At 39.4% G+C, this 25,277-nt stretch overlaps 1 protein-coding gene across 1 annotated transcript in view; it reads left to right on the top strand.

Annotated features, from left to right (window-relative positions):
* The window catches only part of WDR49 (WD repeat domain 49), a 152,923-nt gene that overhangs the window by 25,800 nt on the left and 101,846 nt on the right, over positions 1-25,277 (top strand). Inside the window, exons 2-5 of the mRNA XM_081573649.1 lie at positions 1,929-2,369; positions 7,938-8,114; positions 8,971-9,145; positions 23,948-24,115. Coding sequence (XP_081429775.1) covers positions 1,929-2,369; positions 7,938-8,114; positions 8,971-9,145; positions 23,948-24,115 — 961 coding nt within the window. The remainder of the gene's footprint in view (positions 1-1,928; positions 2,370-7,937; positions 8,115-8,970; positions 9,146-23,947; positions 24,116-25,277) is intronic.

Genomic DNA, 25,277 nt, shown 5'->3' with positions numbered 1-25,277 from the left:
TGAGCATTCTTTGGCATTGCCTTTCTTTGGGATTGGAATGAAAACTGACCTTTTCCAGTCCTGTGGCTACTGCTGAGCTTTCCAAATTTGCTGGCATATTGAGTGCAACATTTTCACAGCATCATCTTTTAGGATTTGAAATAGTTCAACTGGAATTCCATCACCTCCACTAGCTTTGTTTGTAGTGATGCTTCCTAAGACCCGCTTGACTTCACTTTCCAGGATGTCTGGCTCTGGGTGAGTGATCACACTATCGTGATTATCTGGGTCATGAAGAATTTTTTTGTACAGTTCTTCTGTGTATTCTTGCCACCTCTTTGTAATATTCTGCTTCTGTTAGGTCCACACCATTTCTGTCCTTTATTGAGGCCATCTTTGCATGAAATGTTCCTTTGGTATCTCTAATTTTCTTGAAGAGATCTCTAGTCTTTCCCATTCTATTGTTTTCCTCTATTTCTTTGCACTGATCACTGAGCAAGGCTTTCTTATCTCTCCTTGCTATTCTTTGGAACTCTGCATTCACAGCCATTTTCAGAATGTCAAAAAGTTGCAGTCTTCCAGTGTGTCTATTTCATGCTGAGGTCAAACTTGATGACACCCTGCCTTCTTTTATTTTTTAATTTATTTACTTTAATTGAAGGATAATTTCTTTACAATGTTGTGTTGGTTTCCTCCATACATCTACATGAATCAGCCATAGTTATACATATGTCTCCTTCTTCTTGAACTTCCCTTCCATCTCCCACCCCATTCCACCCGTCTAGGTTGTCATAGAGAACCAGGTTGAGCTCCCTGTATTATACAGCAACTTCCCATTAGCTATCTATTTTACATACACACTTTGCCTTCTTATTCCAGTTCTTGTACTATAAACTAGTGTTCTATTTGTGCTCCACTTAGTGTAAAGTTTTTGCATTTTGAGCTTTTTTTTTTTTTTGGTGATTTTCACTTTTTAAAATGACTCCCCAAGTGAAGTATAAAGTTCTATCTAAGTGCAAGAAGGCTGTGCTGTGCCTTTTGGAGAAAATACACGTGTTAGATAAGCTCCATTCAGTCATAAGTTATAGTGCTGTTGGCCTTGAATTCAATGTTAATGAATTAACAATATATATTTAAATGTATTTCAATGGAAACAGACATAAAAGCAAATAATGATTTGACCAGTTGATGAAAATATTGTGACCAGAGGCTCACAGAAACCTAACTGTGTCTTTCCATAAAAGCCATCGTTCAGTATCTGCTAATTTTGTCTTTGTAGAACATAACCATTATAGTATATAACTATCATGAATAACAAAAATCAACTTATACGGTTTCACTGTTTTTGTAATTATGTGTTCATAGAGGTGACTTCTTGCCCTTGGATTTAAGTGTCACCGTGATAGCATTTTACTGGCAATGCTAAAGCCTCCTCAAAGATTCATCTATTTTCTGTAAACCACTATACTCATTTCCTATTGATGCTATAACAAATTACCACAAACTTAGTAGCATAAAACTCATAACTATATTATTTTACAGTTCTACAGCTCAGAATTCCAAAATAAGTTTTCCAGGACTAATATCAAGGTGTGGTCAAGATGGTCTTCCTTCTGGAGGTCTCTGTTTCCTTGCCTTGTCCAGCTTTTAGAGGTCACCTGCATGCCTTGGTTCACAGTCCTGTGTCACTCTGACCTCTGCATCCACCATCATATCAAATCTCTGACTTTCCTGCTTCCCTCTGCCAATTACAAGGACATCTGTGATTGAGAATGTCAGGTTGCAGATCTATCAATTATTTGCTCTGCAGCCCAAATTCACTTGAGTATAACACCATTGTAAGGTAGAAGGTATTTTTTGCATCTTGGAAGAATTGCTGATGAGATTCACCTTTGAGGGTAGCACAATGGTCCCTTTCACTGATGTCTAACTTTTGTTCTTGTTTCTAGCCCTCAGAGCCCAGTCAAACCATTTGTATGTCCAGAGAAGAGTTTGCGCAGAGGATGACAGAGATTGTTGGTTGTGGCACAAAGGAAGAATATGGAGAGCTCTTTGATAAAGTGGATGTGGCCCAAGAGGGCTTCATTAATTGGGACAAGCTGACTTCGTTCCTGCTGTTAACACTTTATGAGAAAGATGAACAAGCAAAGGCAACTGTGGTTCCCCAGTGGAGAGACCTTGAATTTCTCCCAGTGAAACACAAGGATACCATCCAAAGAGTGATTTTCTTAAAAAGTTCAAGTCGTTATCTGACCATCAGTAAGGAAGGTTCAGTAGGAATCTGGGGAGAGAATTTAACGCTGCAAGAAACGCTTCCCATCACTTCAGATGCCACCAAGCTAAAGCACCTGTGGGTGACAAGTATGGTTTCTCTGGAAAATGTAAACAAGGTACAGAATCTGTATAAATAAATTTATTGCTTGTAAAAGGGGGGAAATGATGAGACAGGACTCCTGATAAACACCAAGTATAACACTAGCAGTGATAGAGAACTGCATTATTCTTCTATACCTTTAATCTGACCTGGAGGGAACACAAGTCAAGATAAGTGAATTATTCCATTTCCCAAACTATTCTGCTGTATGCCTTTAAATGACAAAACCGGTGGTGACTCAGATTCTTGGCTCTGTCCCACATGAGGTCAGGATGCATTACTAGCTGATAAGACCTTTAAGCCTCTGTAGTTTTTAGCAGTCTGAAAGTATATACATTTATATGCAGAGTTGAGAGGCTGTATAAGTGCAAGGCACAGATCAGAAAATTTCAGGAAACCTGCAATTTCAGGAAACCGCTTATCTGATTTTGACTGCTGGATTAGTCAGTTTCTTAATTTTGATGGGTAGGGCCCATTCAGTCCAGATACCCTCATATAACTATACATGAGGAAGATAACATACTGAAAGGAAAGTCAGTTTCTGAGGGAATCATGCAGCTTAAAGAATCTATATTCTTATTATATTATATTACATTAAGCAGATGGTAAATTTTACTATGAAAAAATTAAAGTGCACACACAAGCAGAGACAATCCCATGAAGAGCCAATATTTACCCTTAGCCATTTCCGATTCACAGTCCTCCTGTTTTTCTACATCTCCCCTATATACTGAAATCAAAAATTCCAATCATTTAGTCTGTAAATACTTCAGTATTTCTGAAAAATGTCTCTTTAGCACAACCATAATACCATTTCACATTTTATATCAATAACGATAATTCCTTAGTATAATCAAATATCCAGTCATGAACATATTTCATTGTCTCATGATTTTTTAATAGTTTGTTGTTTGTTTTGATAGTTTGAGTCAAGATATGAATAAGGTCCAAACATTATGAATGGTTGGTATGTCTTTTTTGATTCACACATTTTCCTCCATCTCATTTTTGTTTTGTATTTTGTTGTTGTTGCTATTGCTGTTGTTCAAGAAGCTACGTGTTTGTCCTTTAGGGTGCCTCACAGTCTAAATTTCTCAGACTGTTGTTTAACATGGCCACTTGTTCTCTGTGTTTCCAGTAAATTGGTCCTCAAGTCAAAAGCCTTGATTGTTTGTATATTTTAGAAGAGGTGTTCCTCAGTCAGAGGGCACAAAATGCCTGGTTCTTTCTCTTCTTGGGATGTTAACAGATATTACGGATTATTCTTAGATACATCAATTTATCAGGAGTTGCAAGATGGTGATATTCTAATTTCATCATTTCCTCTTTCTTTAGAAGCTGGAATACCTCTATAAAATAAAGAAACTCCCCATCATTAGCTACTGTGTAATACAAATTGTTAACAAAAGCAGAATAAATGCCCAGGTCTTTCCTTTTATTGACCAGTATTCAAAATAATTAGCTAGTTTTCTAATGAGATGAAAAATGAGTGCTATATCATTATTGTTATCAACATCATTATAAACTCATGGGTTTAAACAAACTTGGTATATCTCAATCCACTGAGTTATTATCCTGCCCCCCTAAATTATACCATCTTTGGACAATGGAACTAATACAAGTTACCTGGAGTCTTTTCTGATATAACCTTATCTGTCTTTCAAAGCTTCCTCGTTTCCTGGTTAGACTAGACGTTCCAGGATCATCTTGCATATTTATTATGCCAGACCCAGAACCAGCCATTTGAATGGCTCCAAAGAGCCAGATTCTTTCAAGTGGGGAATGGTATGTTCTACTGCCAAGAACCATCAAAAAATAATCATCATGAACATTAGCTTTCTATGTGACATGCCTTGCTGTGTTAATCATCTTCAGATCATCTTGTTGTTCAGTCACAAAGTGATCTCCGACTCTTTGTGATCCCATGGACTGCAGCTTGCCAGGTTTCCCTGTCCTTCACTATCTCCTGGAGTTTGTTCAAATGAATTTTCATTGATTCCATGGTGCTGTCCAACCATCTCATCCTCTGTCACCCTCTTCTTTTGCCGTCAGTCTTTCCCAGCATCAGGGTCTTTTCCAATGAGTATACTCTTGGCATCAGGTGGCCAAAGTGTTGGAGCTTCAGCTTCAGTCCTTCTGCTGAATAATCACTTTCAAGGGGATTTATTCCCACTCTAAGAAAGAGAGACTGGGCAAGGGGAAGTTGTGATATGTGCCCCATGTCACACAGGATGCAATCAGTGTTGCAAGGTTTGTAAATCAAGGTGGCTTGATTTTGGAACGTGTGCTTCAGAATCTTTGCTATGTCCCCAGTGGCAGTTTATGTCATATCCAGTTCTTTCTTGCTAAGGATCTGATGTTAATGTTTAGCTGGTGTGGATTAAAAATGTTTCTAGTTTATACTTTTTTTGGTATGTGTGTGTAGCATTCTGTGCATGCGTGTGTACTAAGTTGCTTCAGTCATGTCCTACTCTTTTGCAATCCTATGGACTGTAGCCTGCCAGGCTCCTCTGTCCCTGGGATTCTCCAGGCAAGAATACTGGTGTGAGTTGCTGTGCCCTCCTCCAAGGAATCTTCCCAACCCAGGGATCGAACCCACATCTCTTACATCTCCTGCATTGACTGGGTTCTTTACCACTGGCGCCACCTGGGAAGCCCTTGCAACATTCTGTATTATCATGTAATGTTTGTGTTGGTATCATGTAATGACTTTGTTGCACTGTTTCTGCTTTCCAGGACTGGTAATTAAATCTTAGCCTTTCCTTTGTTCTTACACAGCATTAAAGTTTATATTTTTTTTCTTCTTTTTTAAACAGCTTTGTTTAGGTGTGATTATACAAAATCCACTGCATATATTAAAAGTATCCAAGTTGACAAATTTTAATATATGTATATAGCTGTGAAAAATCAATAGTATGATGAAGATAATGAATGCATTTTTTCACCCTCAGATTTTCCTCCAGTAGTTTTGTGATCCTTCATCCAGCCCCTCCCTTCCTTACTTGTCAAGTAACCACTGGTACACTTTCTATCACTACAGACTAGTTTGCATTTTCTCATCTGTTATGTAATTGACATTATACAGTGTGTACACTTTTCTTTTTTGGTCTGGCTTCTTTAACATAATCAGCATAATTATTTCAAGATTCATCTATGCTGTTGGATTTTTGAGAAATTTATATTTTATGGTTGTGTAATATTCCATTTTTGATATAACACATCCTCACCAATACTTGGTATGGTCAAGTATTTTTCTCTCAATTTTAGCCCTTTTGGTAGGTTTGTATTTTGTCTTATTGAAGTTTGATTTCACTTTTCCCTAATGAGTAATAATGTTGAGCATATTTTCATGTGCTTGTTTCCTACCTACATATCCTCTTCAGTGAAGTGTTTGTTCAAATTCTTTGACCATTTTTATTGGGTTTATTTTGTTATTATTGAGTTTTGAGAATTCTGTATATATTCTGTGTATGTGCAATTATGTGATAGATAATTTACAAATACTGTATCCCAGTTTGCGCTTTTTCTTTTCGTTCTATTAATATCCTCTTTGATAATTTCATTTTCAGATTGTCCATTGCTAGTGAATATAAATAGGTTTATAAACTTGATCTTATACCCTGCAACTTTCCTGAATTCATTTATTAGTTTTAATTAGTTTTGCTGTTGTTTATTTTTCCTGCCTAATTTCCCTGGATAGAAACTCTAGCACAGCGTTGAATAGAAGTGGTGAGAATGAACATCCTTGATTTATTTCTGATCTTAGGGAGAATAGATTCAGTTTTTAACCATCAGGTATAATATCAGCTGTAGATTTTTTCTTTCTTGTACATTCTCTTTATCAAGTTTCTTTCTATTCCTGATTTGTTGAATATTTTTATCATGAAAATGCATTGGGCTTTGTAAAATGCTTTTTTGCAGATATTGAGATGATAATATAACCTTTCTCCTTTATTCTTTTAATATGGTGTATTACATTAGTTGATATTTGTATGTTAAACTAACCTGGCATTCCTGGTGTTAGGAATAACATGTATATCAGAAGGATCTCAGATGAACTGAGCAACTCACCAAAATGTCCAAAGCCCTCACCTTAAATACCATCTTTGTTGTTGATGTTGTTTGGTTGCTAAGTCGTGTCTGACTCTTTGCAACCCCGTGGACTGCAGTACGTCAGACCTCCCTGTCCTTCACTATCTCCGAGAGTTTGCTCAAACTTATACCCATTGAGTCAGTGATACCATCCAACCCTCTCATCCTCTGTCAGCCCCTTCTCCTCCTGTCTTCAATCTTTCTGAGTATCAGAGTCTTTTCCTATGAGTCAACTCTTCATATCAGGTGGCCAAAGTATTGGAGTTTCAGCCTCAGCATCAGTCCTTCCAATGAATATTCAGGGTTGATTTCCTTTAGGACTGATTGATCACCTTGCAGTCCAAGGGACTCTCAAGAGTCTTTTCCAGCAACACAGTTCAAAAGCACCAACTCTTTGGCTCTCAACTCAGCCTTCTTTACGGTCCAACTCACATCTGTATAGTGGAAAAACCATATCTTAGACCATACAGACCTCTGTTGGCAAAGTGATGTCTCTGCTTTTTAATATGCAGTCTAGGTTGTTCAAATTACCATCTTTAGGAAAGACAGAGGAGGGTGTTGGGAGTGGTGGTTTGGTATTTCAAAGGGGATAAAGGCAATTTACATGAAGATGGAAAAGTAAATTTTTGATGTACAAAGATTTGCTGGGCCATACAGCAATGCTGGGACCTGGAATAACTCTGATCTCTAGACCCTGAGTTTCTACCACCACACACACCTAGCCCATGGTCTTTGCAAGTATCTCTGGTGATACTTCTGTTCTGGTTTTTGTTGTTGTTCAGTCACTCAGTCATGTCTTACTCTTTGCGACCCCATGAACTGCAGCATGCCAGGCTTCCCTGTCCTTCACCACCTCCTGGAGCTTGCTCAAACTCATGTCCATTGAGTCAGTGATGCCATCCAACCATCTCATCCTCTGTTGCCCCTTCTCCTCCTGCCCTCAATTTTTCCAACATCAGAATCTTTTCTAGTCAGTTGGTTCTTCGCATCAAGTGGCCAAAGTATTGGAGCTTCACCTTCAGCATCAGTCCTTCCAAAAATATTCAGGATTGATTTCCTTTAGGATTGACTAGTTTGATCTCCTTGCAGACCAAGGAACTCTCAAGAGTCTTTTCCAACACTACAGTTCAAAAGCATCAGTCCTTCCGCACTTTAAGGTCCAACTCTCGCATCCATACGTGACTATTGGTAAAACCATAGTTTTGACTTGTATGGACCTTTGTCAGTAAAGTAATGTCTCTGCTTTTTAATACACTATCTAGGTTTTTCCATAGCTTTTCTTCCAAGGAGCAAATGTCTTTTCATTTCATGGCTGCAGTCAACATCTGCAGTGATTTTGGAGCCCAAGAAAATAAAGTCTGTCACTGTTTCCATTTTTCCCCATCCATTTTCCATGAAGTGATGGGACTGGATGATTTGCATGTCTGCTTTTCATTTTCATTTCACTAAATCCATCAGAAATGTTTTCTAATTTTATGCTTTGTTACTTTAGATAGCAGTGGCTTTTACAAGTAAAGAGATTTGCTTCTATGATCTACTGTCCAAAGAAGAATTTCCTTGTCAATATAAACTCCAAGGCCTGAAAGGAACACCAGTTTGTATGGATTATTGGTACAACCCTCTTGATGCCAATGAGTCAATTCTTTCTTTTGGGGACATAACTGGAAAGGTAAGTGAGGGGAGGATAAGGTTGAACATTATGGATTCAATCATCAAACTATAGCTCAAAATAGAAATAGAGTGCAATGAATGTGACCTCCTAATTGAACTGCTTTATAGGTTACAAGGCCACATACCATGGACATGAAAAAGATGGACTAGTCATAGTTCCTCTTCTTGCCTATGAAAACCAATCTTCACTGTGGTTTTCTTGCCTAGGTATAGACTCATTTTCTTTATTTAGGAAAAAGTATTTACTAACTTTTTCACCATAGGATGCTTAATCTATTAGATCTCAATGTTAATCAACATATAACGTTAAATGTCTGAAGTTATGTATCACAACTATTTCATATTGATTATTCAGATTTTTATTCACAAGGTTTCAGGCTTCTCAATAGCAGGCTCCTGGGACATGCTTATTTCCTGTCTCAAGTGACAAAGGAATAGATGCATTAAAGAGAGCAGCACCAAACCTCAGACACTGCATACAGTGATTTCTGTTTTTCCATCAAATTCCACGACTCTGAAAAATGATTTTTTAATGAATGACATAGACATAGAATATGTCTATGAATGCTGAAATAGTCTAATTTGAACAATTTCACTTCATAATTATGTAAGGTTTTCATCCTTACTGTTTTTAATGACAAATATATCATAAAAGCAAACAAATAAATGCCCTTGGTAATTGCCTTACCAACCTTGTAGTGGCATGCCTTTCAATATAACTGCCTGTGACCTTTAAATCATATTAAATAAATGCCTGTTTGTTCAATATCTATTCCTTATTAATCTTAAACGTAGAATCTTCTTTCAACAATCACCCTACTCTTATTTTTTTTCCTTGCAATGTCGCTCTCAAGGTTCAAGTAATTGCTTTCACAACAGCCTTGATTTCCCTTTTTGAGCATCCTGCTGGTGCATGTGAAGATGAAGAAGCAACAGTGACCATTAACTGGACAGAGCTGCACCCTGGGCATCACAAATGTTGCTACACTTTAGGGCACAAACTTCATCATGGAGATTGGGTCAGACAAGGTACTGAACTTAAACAGTGATGAAAGAAACAGTCACCTTAACCTTCTACATTTGTATTTTTTCATGAAAATGTTTCACATACAGTGTTCAAGTCTAGGAACTAATAATTGAGTCCCAGGAGGTTCTGACCTGAACTCTGCTATCTGCTACATGCTAGCAGGAATTACTTCTTTCTTTCTAAAATTTATGCCTCACACAATTAATTCAGATGTACTATGCAGTCAAAAAATCTCAAGAGAGAGGAGAAAATTATCACAGAATCCATTTAACTTCACCCCAACTCTGATCCTAACTAATTTTGTGTAGTCACATTTGGGTCTACTTAATAAAAGAATTTAACAAGAGCCCTTAAAACACTCCCTTCCTTTCTTTATATTCTCATGGGAGGTGTATTAATTTGACTGTCTTCAAAAAGGAATCTTCTTAATTTTCTTTTCTTATTTCTCTTTTTCTATATAATGACTGAACTGCTGTGATCTAGAGTACTTGAGTGGCAGTTCTCTGTGAGATAGGGTTATGTTATAAAACAGTATCTATGGAAGGTCAGGACTTTTTTAAAACCTAGTCAACAATGAGTTTGCTAATTTTGTATTATGCCTAATTTTTATGAAGTTTGCATCTGATGGTTTAAGATCCAAATGTGCAGTATCTGCTCTGACATCTGTTTTGGTCCAGACACTAAAACTATGGTATTTTTCTCACTTCAAAACTATTACATAAACAATACCCACTGAAAAGAATGGATCAGTCTCATTGTTATATTGCAGATATATTCTCATGTACTTTGAAGAAGAGATAGTCCAAATGGACCTGACAGTTGGCTAGTGTGATAGCTTTACCCTCTTTGAGTTTTAGGAGTTTGGAACTAACTCTTTAATGCATGACCCACGATAATAATATCCCACATGATGAACTATAAGTTCTGCATTTTTTTCTTCAGTACAAATCATACCATGTCTTTTGTAATTTCTGTGCTGTGTTGTTCTTAGTCGCTTAGTCATGTCTGACTCTTTGTGACGCTATGGATGGTAGCCCACCAGGCTCCTCTGTCCATGGGGATTCTCCAGGCAAGAATAGTGCAGTGAGTTGCCATGCCCTCCTCCTCCAGGGAATCTTCCCAACTCAGGAATCAAATAAGTGTCTCCTGCATTGGAGGCAGATTCTTTAACAGCTGAGCTACCTGGGAAGCCCTTTGTACTTTCTACCTATCCCTTAATTCTCGCATGGTATTAATCATGGGAAAACAAAAAATAAAATTTTGGGTCATCCACTGTGTGTGACAGGCACAAAATTCTGTGTTATGTTTTCATAACATGAAAACAAGTAAGTACTAGAAAGTGAAGAAAGTACTTGAAAGTGATGGAAGGTGTCACAGCTGTTTCCAAACAAGTATGATATTTTCATATATAAACTAAAGACTTAATATTTTTTGTGCTTTAAAACTGTCTTAGGCATTGGAAGCAATAGAAGAAAGATAAATTATAGACTTATCTCAAAAAACTTAATATACAATAAGAATGAAAGACTAATATAAAATAACATATTTAAACATTGTACAATGGTACTGAAAATTAACTGCTAAGTCATATAAACAAGATTTTGACTCATTTGGAATTTGTAAGCAGGAAAAGACATGAAGAAAAGCTTCAGGGGTGATTGGTGGTAGTTGAAGGATGAATGAGGGGAGAGGAAGAGAGCACAGTGAACATGAGTAAATATAGGCAAGCAGGCATAGTAATGGAGGCAGAGATGGACATGAATAGGTTAGAAATGGAGTATTAAGGAAATAACAATGCCAAGGTCTAACAGAGATGTCTATTGGAAGATCTTGGCAACCAGACCAAGTTCACATTTAACAGAAAAAATGGAACAATGAAGCACTGAAGGTTTTTGAGGAAATCTGTGCAGACTTGATATAGATAGCATTTAGGAAAAGTTTATTTAGTAGTTCTGTCCAGCATAGATTGGAGGATAGAGAAAGAAACTTCAATCAAATTGGCTAGTTGGGATCATGAGAAAATGGAAATGATAAAGCAAGGAGAGAAACAAGCAGCCTTTTGAAAAGGGATCTTTAGAACTCAAGGTCTGAAATGTGGAGTGATGAACAATATTCAGTTCAGTTCAGTCGCTCAGTCGTGTCCAACTCTTTGCGACCCCATGAACTGCAGCATGCCAAGACTCTCTGTCCATCACCAACTCCCGGAGTCTACCCAAACCCATGTCCATCAAGTCGGTGATGCCATCCAACCATCTCATCCTCTGTCGTCCCCTTCTCCTCCCTCCCCCAATCCTACCCAGCATTAGGATCTTTTCCAATGAGTCAACCCTTCGCATGAGGTGGCCAAAGTATTGGAGTTTCAGCCTCAACATCAGACCTTCCAATGAAAACCCAGGATTGATCTCTTTTAGGATGGATTGATTGGATCTCCTTGCAGTCCAAGGGACTCTCAAGAGTCTTCTCCAACACCACAGTTCAAAAGCATCAATTCTGCGGCGCTCAGCTTTCTTCACCGTCCAACTCTCACATCCATACATGACCACTGGAAAAACCATAGACTTGAATAGATGGATTTTTGTTGGCAAAGTAATATCTCTGCTTTTAAATATGCTATCTAGGTTGGCCGTAACCTTCCTTCCAAGGAGTAAGCGTCTTTTAATTTCATGGCTGCAGTCACCATCAGCAGTGATTCTGGAGCCCCAAAAAATAAAGTCTGACACTGTTTCCACTGTTTCCCCATCTATGTCCCATGGAGTGATGGGACCAGATGCCATGATCTTAGTTTTCTGAACGTTGAGCTTTAAGCCAACTTTTTCACTCTCCTCCTTCACCTTCATCAAGAGGCTCTTTAGTTCTTCTTCACTTTCTGCCATAAGGGTGGTGTCATCTGCATATCTGAGGTTATTGATATCTCTCCCTGCAATCTTGATTCCAGCTTGTGTTTCTTCCAGCCCAGCATTTCTCATGATGTACTCTGCATATAAGTTAAATAAGCAGGGTGACAATATACAGCCTTGACGTACTCCTTTTCCTATTTGGAACCAGTCTGTTGTTCCATTAGAGTATCTTATAATGACTTCGATTCCCAAGTAGGGAAATGTCCTTTTTACAGATGACAGGTCCTCTCTGGGGGCCAATGCTTGGACTCTCCCTAGCTCACTTTCTCAATGTTGACTACTTCTGAAGGAGTCTTTATTCTGAGATATTCTAGATCTGCCACCAAAGAAGAATCTTCCTTGCCAGTATTGCTACTGAAACTTCTCTTCCCTTTGCCAAGCCTCATGTTCGTCTCTTCAGCCATCAAGCGCAGGTGGACTCTTCCTTGTGTAATTTGCAAACTCCTCAATTCTGGCTTTGCTCCTGGGTTCCTACAAATTTCTCTTCTCACGTCAGAATCTTGATTCTGTCATAACCTTCCTAATCCCAGCAGGAAGTTTGGATGCCTGATGTGCAAATCACATTAATACAGAAACTGAAAATTAAAACACCGTTTTTAGAGCAGGAAATATGTCCTTTATTCTCGTTAGGGTCCACTATAACACACAGTACAATGTTCATATGGTCTTCCCATTTCTCACTGATTTTAAGCAATTTGATTGTAAATGTGCCTTAGTTTTCTTGGTGCGTGTGTGTGTTTATGCTGTTTAGAATTCACTGAGATTCTTGGATATGTGGATTTAGAATATTCATTAAATTTGAAAATGTTTCTATTGTTATTTTTTCCAAAGGTTTCTGTTTCTCTCTTTTCCCCCCCAGGGACTCCCATTATTTATATGTAAGATGCTTGATATTGTCCTACAAGTTATGGAGGCTTTTTCATTTTTATTCAACTATTTTTTTTAAATAACTATGCTTTAGATTTTTTTTTTTAATAAATTTATTTATTTTAGTTGGGGGCTAATTACTTTACAATATTGTAATAGTTTTTGCCATACATTGACATGAATCAGCCATGAGTTTACATGTGTTCCCCTTCCTGGACCCCCACCCACCTCCCTCCCCATCCCATCCCTCTGGGTCATCCCATTGCCCCGGCCCTGAGCCTTTGTCTCATGCATCGAACATGGAATGGTGTTCTGTTTCACATATGATAATATACATGTTTCAATGCTATTCTCCCAGAACGTCCCACCCTCACCTTCTCCCTCAGAGTCCATAAAATTGTTCTATGCATCTGTGTCTCTTATTCTGTCTCGCATATAGGGTTATCGTTACCATCTTTCAAATTCCATATATATGCATTAGTATACTGTATTGTTGTTTTTCTTTCTGGCTTACTTCACTCTGTATAATGGGCTCCAGTTTCATCCATCTCAGTAGAACCGATTCAAATGTATTTTTTTTAATGGCTGAGTAATATTCCATTGTGTATATGTACCACAGCTTCCTTATACATTCGTCTGCTGATGGACATCTAGGTTGCTTCCATGTCCTGGCTATTGTAAACAGTGCTGCGATGAACTAAATCAATCTAAAGCATCTAAAGATGCTGCTTTAGATTATTTTTTTGTGTGTGTTCAGTTGCATTTGACTCTGCGACCCCATGGACTGTAGCCCACCAGGCTCCTCTGTTCATGGAAGTTTCCAGGCAAGAATACCGAAGTGGGTTGCCATGCCCTCCTCTGGGGGATCTTCCTGACCCAGGGATTGAACCTGCATTTCTCATGTCTCCTGGATTGACAGGCTGGTTCTTTACCTCTGCGCCACCTGGGGAATCCATGCTTTAGTTGAGTTAGATTCTATTACTATGCCTTCAAACTCCTAGATCTTTTTGTCTTGAGATATTGCCGAGTGGTTTCAAAGGGTGAGTTAGGCTGCCTCTGTGGTTCAGGTGAGCCAGCATGCCCCGGTCTAATGCTTTGGTGGGGGGAGCCTGGCAGATACCTGGTGTAGGCTGCATCCAGTGGAGCCCTGACATGAGTGGAGCCACCTTAGGGAGCTGTGGCACGGGTGGACCACTTCCACAGCAGGGACAGTAACTTTGAGTGTGACATTGCTATCCCAGTGGGTCTGGAAGGCAGATAATCAGACCAAGAGGGCTATTCTTGATCCATAATGTTTAATGGAGTTTTCTTTGTTAGGTTTTGTATTTACTTGAGACCTATCACTTCTTTTTCCTCTCTTTTGGAATAGAAATACTTATCACATGCCTGTTGTACCACTTTATTTTGGAAGCATAGAACTTACTTGGTTCCACAAGTTCATAGCGTGGAGAAGGATTTGCCTCAGGATGGGTTGATTGTATCCTGAGTCCTACCCAAGTCTGATTTAGATATTTAGATGAAATTTGAACTTAAGACTTTAATGTTGTTGTTGGAATGAGTTAAGACTTTCAGGACTGTTGAGATGTATTTTACATGTGATAAGGACACAAATTGGGGGAGAGGGCTAGGGGAAGAATGTATGGACTGGAGTTCTGTGTCCCCTCTCCCCAGATTCATATGTTGAAGTCCTAATCCCACTCCTCCTGATGATTGTGCCTTTGGGAGATGATTAAGTCATGAAGGTGTAGCTCTCATGAATAAGATTTGTTATTGTTCAGTCACTAAGTCATGTCCAACTCTTGCGACCCCATGGATTGTAGCCTGCTTGGCTCCTGTGTCCATGGGATTCTCCAGCCAAGAATACTGGAGTGGGTTGCCATTGCCTGCTCCAGGGTATCTTCCTGATCCAGGAATCGATCCTGTGTGTCCTCCATTGGCAAGTGGGACAGGTGTCCTTTACTGCTGAGGCACCAGGACAGCCTCATGAATAGGATTAGTGCCCTTATAAAAGAGACCCCAGAGGATTCTCTCACTTCTTCCCCATGTGAGGGCCCAGTGAGAAGAGGGCATCTGTGAACTAAAAAGTGAACCCTAACCAGACACCGAATCTGTCAGGACCTTGGTCTTGGATGTCCTAGCCTCCCAAACTGTGGGAAATAAACATTTGTTGTTTACATTACTAGGTCTCTACATTTTCTCATAGCAGCCTGGACTAAGACACTGGGCAAATATTATTAAAAATATTTCAAAAGAAAAGAGAAACCAAGAGAAATCTTGCTAAATATTTGTAGGCTTCTTTTTTTAAGAGGGATAATTTATGGTAAAAAGAAAAATGTCAAAGTGAGAAAAATACACTTACCAATAATGTGTAGCTTAATACTCTGCAAATGGCTGTGGAGGAAAATGTAGCAGAAGAGACAATAACTGAAAAAGAAGAAAGTAGAGTGTGTGGAAAGGTGAAGTATCTACTTAAGATTCTTTTCTTTCAAAGTTGAGGTTTGAAGCTCAGGTACCTCTGAAAGGGGATCTGCTTCAGTAAGGCAAAGGATGACTGCCTTTCCCCAGGTTTAGTCACTGGAACTTGAAGCTTAACTACAACTGTTTCTTGGCTTCTTTGTAACTCAGGTGTTTCAGTATGAGGCGAAGGGAGGAAGGCTGAAATGAGAAGGCAGGAAAAAGGGGAAAGCAGGCTGGAATCAAACACAGAAGGTGGTCTTAGTACCAATTATGCTCCTTGGTCTGCGAGCCTTGCTCTGTCAGGAGCAAGCAAACACTGGTTGCTTTCATGTGAGGCTTGTTTTGACCCCAGGAACATGAACTGATATTCTTAGACCTCTTTGAGGAATATTTTTACTGATTTCCCTCTCAGTGTGAGGAGGGAATATACAACAGACGGAAGAAGCTAATACATGGGCAAGCTTGGTAATATTATTTCACTGAAGCTAAGATTAAAGTATCTGTAAAACTGAAATATAAGAAATACTCACTTTCAGATATAAGAATATTAGCTTACTGCTTTAAGATAAGGTTCAGGTTTATTTAAAACTTTGAAGGAGAAAATGCTTTCATCTTGTCTGAGTGCTTCTGTGTTGTATCTTAATGGAAAAATAATTACCTTCTGAAAGGTAAACTAAATGCAGAGTAAGTACAGAGATTTTGAGCAATAGTGGGAAGACATAAATGTCTTGAACCTCAGAGAATTTTCTCTCTCTTTTTTGATCATAAAGAATTGCCTTTTCATATAGATAATATCATTGGAAACCTTGAAACCCACAGAATGGAAGTTCAGCTCTGGAAAGAGTGAATACTAAATTGCCTACAATAAAAATGATTGATTTTTTTTTTATTGTGTTGGAAGGTGTTTTGCCCTCTTTGTTTGACCATGGCTATGAGAAGGTACAAAACAGTTTGAACTGATAAAATCACTAATTGCTGAGCTGATTAATGAAAGTGTTCCAGAGAATTTAGAATACAGAAAGCAAGTTGTTTTCTTAGGGAGCCTTCCTAATTTATGGGGACTAAGTCTGGAAGAGAAGCCAGATTGAGTGTCTTGCCTGTGTGTTTTTCCACTTCCCTACATCTACGTCAGTCCTCCAGACAAAAACGGTGCACCACAGAGTCAGCTGGAACATGCTGCCCTTCCTGGCAGTGCTCTCGCTGGGCTTAAAGCAGTTGAAATCAGGCGTGAGCGACTGGCCAATGTTTGCAGTAAAAGATCTCTTCCTGTAGCTTTTCCCATAGTGTGGCAGAAGGGTAAGATCCATTGTTAAGTCTAGTCTAGTATTTTGAAAGTTCATTAAAAGAATGGCATTATTATTTTTAATATGCCTACCAGGGCTGAGTCAGATTTTTTTTTTTTTTTAATGGAATAGCTAGCTTTATTCTTTCTTATCTTTCCTCTTTGAAAGGTAGTTATTCAGAATGTAGAGACTCCTGGGGTGGTCTCAGAGATTGGGACTACTGCAACTTCAAAATAAGGCATACAACTGAAAATAAACTCTCTCAGACAAGACTCCTTCAGACAAGAGACCTTCCCTGAGAGCTCAGTTGGTAAAGAATCGTCTGCAATGCAGGAGAATCTGGTTTGATTCCTGGGTCGGGAAGATTCGCTGGAGAAGACAGAGGCTACCCACTCAGTATTCTTGGGCTTCCCTGGTGGCTCAGCTGGTAAAGAATCTGCCTGCAATGTGGGAGACCTGGGTTTGATCCCTGGGTTGGGAAGATCTCCTGGAGAAGGGAACGGCTACCCGCTCCAGTATTCTGGCCTGGAGAATTCCATGGACTGTATAGTCCATGGGGTTGCAAAGTCAGACACGACTGAGCGACTTTCACTTTCACTTCACTTTCAGACAAGAGAACATCAAAGAAAGTTCCAGGTAGGGAGTTTTCCTTAGTCACATGACTCACAAAGTGAAAACCTGAAAAAGGATAATAAGAATTCTTAGTTAGAAATGGCCCAATTTTCTACACTGCTATAGTTCATGGGGTTGCAAAGAGTCGCACACGACTGAGGGACTGAACTGAACAGATAGCTTCCATCTGTTGGCAGATGATAAAAAAGGGCCTCATTCTAACTTACTCTAAGTGCACTTAATAGCATTACTTAGTGAATTTTTAGGTATCACTTTTCATTTTCAAATCACTTTTTCCACATAAACTAATTGCTATTACACAGCTATTTTGATAGCAACACAAGGGCGAGAATCGATGATGACAGCTTCCCTTAATGCCTTTTTTATGACTAAAGGGCAAGACAGTGGAAGAGTTAAAAGTTAACATCTTAAGGAATGGACAGACATGATCAAATTGTCCTTTTTATCCCTCAACATATTATCTAAAAGTAATTTTAAATGTTTTGCTACCAATCTTCAAACTCATTGAGAATATTTAAAACAAATCATTTATTTTATCAGTTCTTTCCATCCCCTTTTAAAAACTTTTTCATCATAACCCATCATTTCCTTTTCTATCTTCAAGAAGTGAGGAACACATTTTTATCTACCAGGTAATTTGATTTCAAGGAAATGGCTTTACTTTCACCTTCTGCTCGGGCATTCTCAGGAACTCTGGCATTCTACAGTTTAACCAGAAATGAATTGCATCTTGGTTTAGAAACAAAGTGTGAATTGTTTGAGCCTCCAGTATGTAAGACTACAGGTCCATAAATGTCACTTGCTAACCTCCAGATTAAAATCTTAAAGCAATACTTTAAATACAGGGACAGAATGTACTTCTTTATATGTCTTTCTTTAAAGCCTTAAAACTGAAGAAGATACCTGGATGTAATGTGGAAACACATGACAAAGCAATCTTCAGGGTAGAAATACTTCATTTTGATTGTACTATAATGACATTATGGAATGTCCATGGATTTGAAGATATAGTGCTCTGTAGTATGCTTCATTGGAGAAGACAGTGGCACCCCACTCACTACTCTTGCCTGGAAAATCCCATGGATGGAGGAGCCTGGTAGGCTACAGTCCATGGGGTCACTAAGAGTTGGACACGACTGAGCGACTTCACTTTCACTTTTCCCTTTCATACACTGGAGAAGGAAATGGCAACCCACTCCAGTGTTCTTGCCTGGAGAATCCCAGGGATGGCAGATCCTGGTGGGCTGCTGTCTGTGGGGTCGCACAGAGTCGGACATGACTGAAGTGACTTAGCAGCAGCGGCAGTATACTTCATGTGTTATACTACTGCTTTATTAAGTCAAGTTATAATAACACTTAGCATTTTCTCTTAACAAAGGGAATTGTTTCATTAAGGATGCTCCTGATAAGGACATTGTCCTCAGATTTTATACTGCTGGTACTTCTAGTAAAGTAGCAGTATTAATGTAGCAAGTGATCATCAACCTTTATGCTCCTGAAATTAATTGCTCACCAGTGAGGCTCAAAGGGGCTTCCCCAATGGCTCAGTGGTAAAGAATCTGCCTGCAATGCAGGAGACACAGGAGACTTGGGTTCTGTCTGAGTCAGGAAGATCCCCTGGAGGAGGAAATGGCAACCCACTCCAGTGTTCTTGCTAGGAAAATCCCATGGACAGAGGAGCTTTGTGGTCTACAGTCCATGGGGTTACAAAGAGTTGGACATGACCGAGCAACTGCACATGCATGCACAAAATGAGGCTCAATGAATGTAGTCGGTAATGGAAAGAACTTCAAATCAGATAGAAAAAAACCTGGCATTTGGGAATAGAAAAAAACCTGGCATACATATGGCAGTGTGGCTTAGTGGAAAAGAAAGACTGTTGTTTGCTGTTCAGTTGCTAGGTTGTGTCTGACTCTTTGCAACTCCATGGACTGCAGCACACCAAGCTTCCCTGTCCTTTACTATCTCCCTGAGTTTGCTCAAACTCATGTCCATTGGGTCAGTGATGCCATCAAACCATCTCATCCTCTGCCGTCCTCTTCTCATCCTGCCTTCAATCTTTCCCAGCATCAGGGTCTTTTCCAATGAGTCAGCTCTTCACATCAGGTGGCCAAATATTGGAGCTTCAGCTTCAGCATCAGTCCTTCCAATGCATATTCAGGGTTGACTTCTTTTAGGATTGGTCTCCTTGCAGTCCAAGGGACTCTCAAGAGTCTTCTCCAATATCACAGTTTGAAAGCATCAATTCTTTGATGCTCAACTTTCTTCATGGTCCAACTCTCACATCCATACATGACCACTGGAAAAACCATAGCTTTAACTCTACAGATCTTTGTCGGTAAAGTGATGTCTCTGCTTTTTAATATACTGTCTAGATTGGTCATAGCTTTTCTTCCAAGGAGCAAGCGTCTTTTAATTTCGTGGAAAAGAAAGATGCAATAGTACAAATGAAAAGCTCACAGCCAATCAGTATGGCACTCAGTCTCGTCTCTATCCTCAATTCGCCACATGACCTGGAGTGATATGGCTTTGGATTATTTCCTCGGTCAGTAAATTTGGGATATCTACCCATTAAAGATGATTACAAGATAAGGACATGGTTTGACACCCGGTAATGGAAGGGATTAAAAAAATTAATACTACTTTTAAGTAATCCATAGATTGAGGGAGATTACATGATGGGGGATGAGCAAGAAACAACAGTCCAGGCGAATTCTGGGCTGAGTGGAGAAGTAGACCATTTTGGCCCTTAGCAGTCCTTTTGTGTTTCACAACATCTCACAGCACACTGCTCGGTGAATTATTCTTCTGCCTGGAGCTCTGTGAGGTCTCCTTTCTAAAAGTCTCCTTTGCATTATCAGAGCCCCTTCTTTTTTCTTTAGAAATTGTGTTCTGATTGGCATTGACTAGTAGAAACTTGGCACCACAATTCAGTTAAACTCATTTACTTTAAGAAGTAGAAACTAAAAAGAGAAGCCCAAACTCAGGTTCGGCTGCTCACCTATTGAAAGTCAATACTTGAGAGACAAGCGCTGGCAGGAAAGGAAGTGCCTTATTCAGGAAGCCTGCATCCTGGGGTAGAAGGTAGACTTGTGTTCCAGAACCAACTCCAAAGATTCTGCTTGGCCTTCAAAGTTTTTAAAGGGGAAAAGGAGACATAATCTCAGTTAATCATTGAGATAGGGGATCAGATTCATCACCATCTCCCACTGCATGCAGACTCGTGGACTCCTTGTGATCTTTCTTTAGATGCTGTCTTTTTCACATAGGTAGCTTTAGGGATTATGGAAGGGGAAGCTGGGGAAAAGATCTAGTTCAATGTTAATTACTTATCCTTCATCTCTATTTCTTTGATCTAAGAAAAGAATCAACAGGTTAGACAAGGCACTGTGTGATCAAAGGATTTGAAAGGTGTGCTTGAGCAGGAGATGAGTAGAGCTTGGGAAAGCCTGATTTAAAGGTTAGTTACAATATAGCTTTTCTAAAGTGACAAGACAAAGGGGGCCTCCTGCAGAGAGTGGCTTCCTGCCAAGAGCTATTTCCTGCCAAGAGCTGCTTACATGAGCATTGATTAACACAAAGCATATGCATCATTAGTAATAGGAACTTTAAGAATCATTTGAGAAAGCAGGTGAAAGTTTTGCAATCCCAAATTACCTTGTTGCTGGAGATTTCTCATTTGATTTCTTCAGATCTATCGTTGTTGGGCTTCATGAATACAAGTGGGGAGGTTGGGGAGGTTCCTCAAATCTTGATTATTTTCTACAAAATTTTGTGTGTACACATCTTTTTGATGGAGAGGGTCTACAGCTTTCATCAGATTGCCAAAGGAGCATTTGATCTCCCAAATTTTGAGAAAATGAAAGTGTTAGTTGCTCAGTTATGTCCAACTCTTTGCAACCCTATGAATCATAGCCCGCCAGGCTCATCTGTCCACGGGTTTCTCCAGGCATGAAAACTGGAGTGGATAGACATTCGCTTCTCCAGGGGATCTTTCCAACCTAGGGATTGAACCCAGGTCTCCTGCATTGCAGGTGAATTCTTTACTGTCTGAGCCACCAGGGAATGGTTTAATTCTCTAGAGTATAGAAGGAAAGCCATGCTCTTAGTAATGTATTCTAGTGTCTTGCTACTCAAAGCGTGATCATCACCAAAGAGCATCACCAGCCACAACTGGGGATTGTTAGAAATGCAGCATCTTAGATTTTCTGAATGAATATCTGCATTTTAACACAAGTTTCTAGGTGACTGTTTTGCTTATTATAATATGAGAAGCCCTGTTCCAGTGGTCAGGAGGTCAGGTCTGAATTTGTACTCTGGCTCTCCCAAATGCTAGTTGTCCTGAGCTTGGATCTTTAATATTGTATGTTGTATAACATTAAACCAAACTCAGAGTCTAAATGCTTGGGCTCCAGTCCAGAGTTTGACAACCATCAGTTGCTGACTTTTGCCAAATCCTTGAATCTGCACAGGTGTCTATTTCTGTCTGTAAAATAAAGAAGTAGATAAGTCCTCTTTCAGTTCTGAATTCTGGAGTTTACCTCTTGTTTCCCATCCATGTGTTTTGTTACCGCTCAGACGGTAAAGAAATGCAGTGTGGGAGACGGGGGTTCGATCCCTGGGTTGGGAAGATGCCCTGGAGGAGGGCGTGGCAACCCACTCCAGTATTATTGCCTGGAGAATCCCATGGACAGAGGAGCCTGGCAGGCTACAGTACAGTCCATGGGGTTGCAAAGAGTTGAACACGACTGAAGCAACTTAGCACGCACAAAGCACAATCATATTAAGACATATATTTCATAGTGAGATAGATATGAAATATGTTAAATTAAGCTATTCACAGGTTAATTGCAGTTGTTGTTTTAGTCGCTAAGTTGTGTCTGACTAAGTGTAGCTCTTCCTGTTTAGTTTACTAAGTGTATTATATTAAGTGTATTGGTTAAGTGTATTATATTAAGTGTGTGATGTATATTAAGTGTATTATTAAGTATATTACATTAAGTGTATTGAGCTACACTTCTGCCTCTCAGAATCTTTGCCTTTACTAATTTGGAAATATATGTATTCATATATATGCATATATGTATTCATATGTGTACATACATCTATATAAAGCAAATTAAATTCTTCCAACCAAAATAGTAAGACTGTTTCCAAGTTAGTTGCTAGTAAGTTAGCTTGCCATTTCCAGCACAGCCAACAATACAAATACAGTGGCTCTCACGTGGAGAAAGAACTTTTAAAATAATCTTAAAATGAGAGAGGACATAAGACTCCTGTATTACAGAGAAAAGGACTTCATTATTCACAACGCAGCAACCCCCACAAGTATCAGCATATTCATGTCACTTCCCCTTGACACTCAGGTCTCACAGAGGCAAAGCAGAGAGTTGCAGATGAATGCTTGCACAGTGCGTCATGTTACAGGAGAAGAACTCTTGAGTTTATAGAATCTGAATCTTCTGCAGTGGGCAGGATGCATGCTGTCTTTGGCTCAGAGTTATTTTTGGTAGTAAATTTGTCTATCGTTTGCTACAGCAAAAGAGGAAATCTCATATTCTAAGGTGTTTTCTATGCAAACACTCTTGACAAGATAGCGAGGAACAAAGTGCCGTCAAGGATTAGTTTAATAAGAAGTGCAAGAATTCTAGTGATCCCTGAGAATTGTATTCCAAGAGTGTTAGCTCTTGATGCTGGATAATAAACAGATCAGAAACATTTTCAAGAGCCTTTCTATTAAAACAACTTGTCTTAAGCTGTACGAAGTTACAACATCCCTCTTTGTGTGAGGTAGAAATTTGGGTTTGGGGTCAAATTGGAAGTCTTTCACCTTGGGGCACAAATATATTGTCTCAGCCAAATGTGAAAGAAAACTGTCATGTAACCATGGAGGGCATAGTGGTGAGAAGTTTGTGGCAGAGCAGCTGTGTCTTTTGGAGCCTGTGAGTCTACAGGAACGCACAGGTGTTTCTGACAAAAGACAACAGAATCATTTTTCTTGCTTGTGGGATTTTGCTGCTCATCTAGTGTATTCTTGACTGGACAATCCCATGGGCAGAGAAGCTTGGCGGGCTGCAGTCTGTGGGGTCGCAAAGATTCGGACATGACGAAACATGCATGGTCCTCTCACGCTCCTGGTACTAGATCATCAAGAACAGGAAAACTGCCAATCGACCTAGACTTCTAGCTGTGAATCTTGGCAGAGCTTCAAGTCCTGGCCACTGCACTCTCAAACATTCTAGACCAGTCAAAACATAAGTAAACCAATGGTCTGGGCATGAGCTGGACCTTGAGAGTAGCAGATGGTTGCTCAGCTCCTGTTTGCCTACTTTAGGCCCAGGAAGAAGAATCCAGCATTTTAGCCAGTTATTTATATCTCCAGAATCCCATGTGATTATTGTGATTCATATTGTTTCCTGTCATGTGTCCTAATTAAAAAATTTTAAGCTATCCTTGGGGTGGAAGAAAAGTCTGATTGCAGATTTTTTTGTAAGTTTTCACTCCAAGTTTTTTGGTGGGAGAAGGAGTTAGTGAGGTGTTTTCTAAGTGTCAGGTTGTATCATCATAATATGAGTTTAATTTTTAACCTCATGTATTATAATAATACTATTCTGCCTGTGTCTTGTGAGAAATCAACTAAAGATTTTTTTCTTTTTTCTTTGCTCAGTTACTTACAATGCATCTTTAGATGCTATTATTTCCAGTACAACCAGCAATACAAACACTGTGGTGCTGGCCTGGAGAGAGAAATCTAAAAAGCATCTTAAAATGACATCCTTCAACATTGCCCAGGGCATTCATGCTTTTGATTACCACTCTCAGCTCAATTTAATTGGTATGTAAAATAAATCATGATAACTATGAGGGACTCCTGAATAGTGTTCCATGCATATTTGCATGCATGGGGCCTCTTCACCTTGTTGCTTTTATTGCCGGAGAGACCAGCTCAAGCAGCTCACATTTTATTACCGGAGAATGTCTGATAATGATGCATTAAGATGTGCAGCATATATGAACTACATCGGAGTGAAAATATGAGAAAGTGCTCTAATGCTTTAATGAGCATTTTTCTCAGAATTGGTGGGGAATGTAAAATGACATAGAGAAAGAAGACTATTTGTGCAGTGTCTGCCTTCTGCCATCTTCTTAGCATAACCAAATGCTCAACCCAAACAATGGAGAAAGAAATGGCAACCCCTTCCAGTATTCTTGCCTGAAGAATCCCAAGGACAGAGGAGCCTGGCAGGCCCATAATCCATGGGGTTGCAAAGAGCTGGAAATGGCTGAACGACTATCACTCACTCACTCTACCCAAGTACATCATTTTCCTTGTTCACGTGCACACATACACATACACTCACTAGAGAAATATAAAATGTAGAACATTTTCTAATCACCTTTCAGAATATAACATCTGATGCTTTTTGAAAATTTTCAGACTTTTCCTTTAAAGGGAATTTTTTTTAAAGTAAATTTTTATTGGAGTACATTTGCTTTACAGTATTGTGTTAGTTTCTGCTGTACAGCAAAATGAATTATCTATAACATATAGATATATCCCCTCTTCTTTGGATTTCCTTCCCATTTAGGTCACCACAGAGCATTGAGTTGAATTCCCTCTGCTATGCAATAGGTTCTCATTAGTTATCTATCTTACACAAAGTAGTGTATATATGCCATTCCCAATCTCCCAGTTCATTCCACACTCCCCTCTCCCACTTGGTGTCCACACATTTGTTCTCTACATCTGTGTCTCTATTTGTACTTTGCAAATGGGTTAATCTGTACCATTTTTCTTGAGTCCACTGCTGCTGCTGCTGCTGCTGGTAAGTCGCTTCAGTCGTGTCCGACTCTCTGCGACCCTATAGACGGCAGCCCACCAGGCTCCACCGTCCGTGAGATTCTCCAGGCAAGAACACTGGAGTGGGTTGCCGTTTCCTTCTCCACTGCATGAAAGTGAAAAGTGAAAGTGAAGTCGCTCAGTTGTGTCCGACTCT

The sequence above is a fragment of the Giraffa tippelskirchi genome, chromosome 2, assembly GCF_054371585.1.
Source record: "Giraffa tippelskirchi isolate mGirTip1 chromosome 2, T2T-mGirTip1v1.2.pri, whole genome shotgun sequence".
NCBI lineage: Eukaryota > Metazoa > Chordata > Mammalia > Artiodactyla > Giraffidae > Giraffa > Giraffa tippelskirchi.
This window is presented reverse-complemented; position numbering and strand designations above follow the sequence as displayed.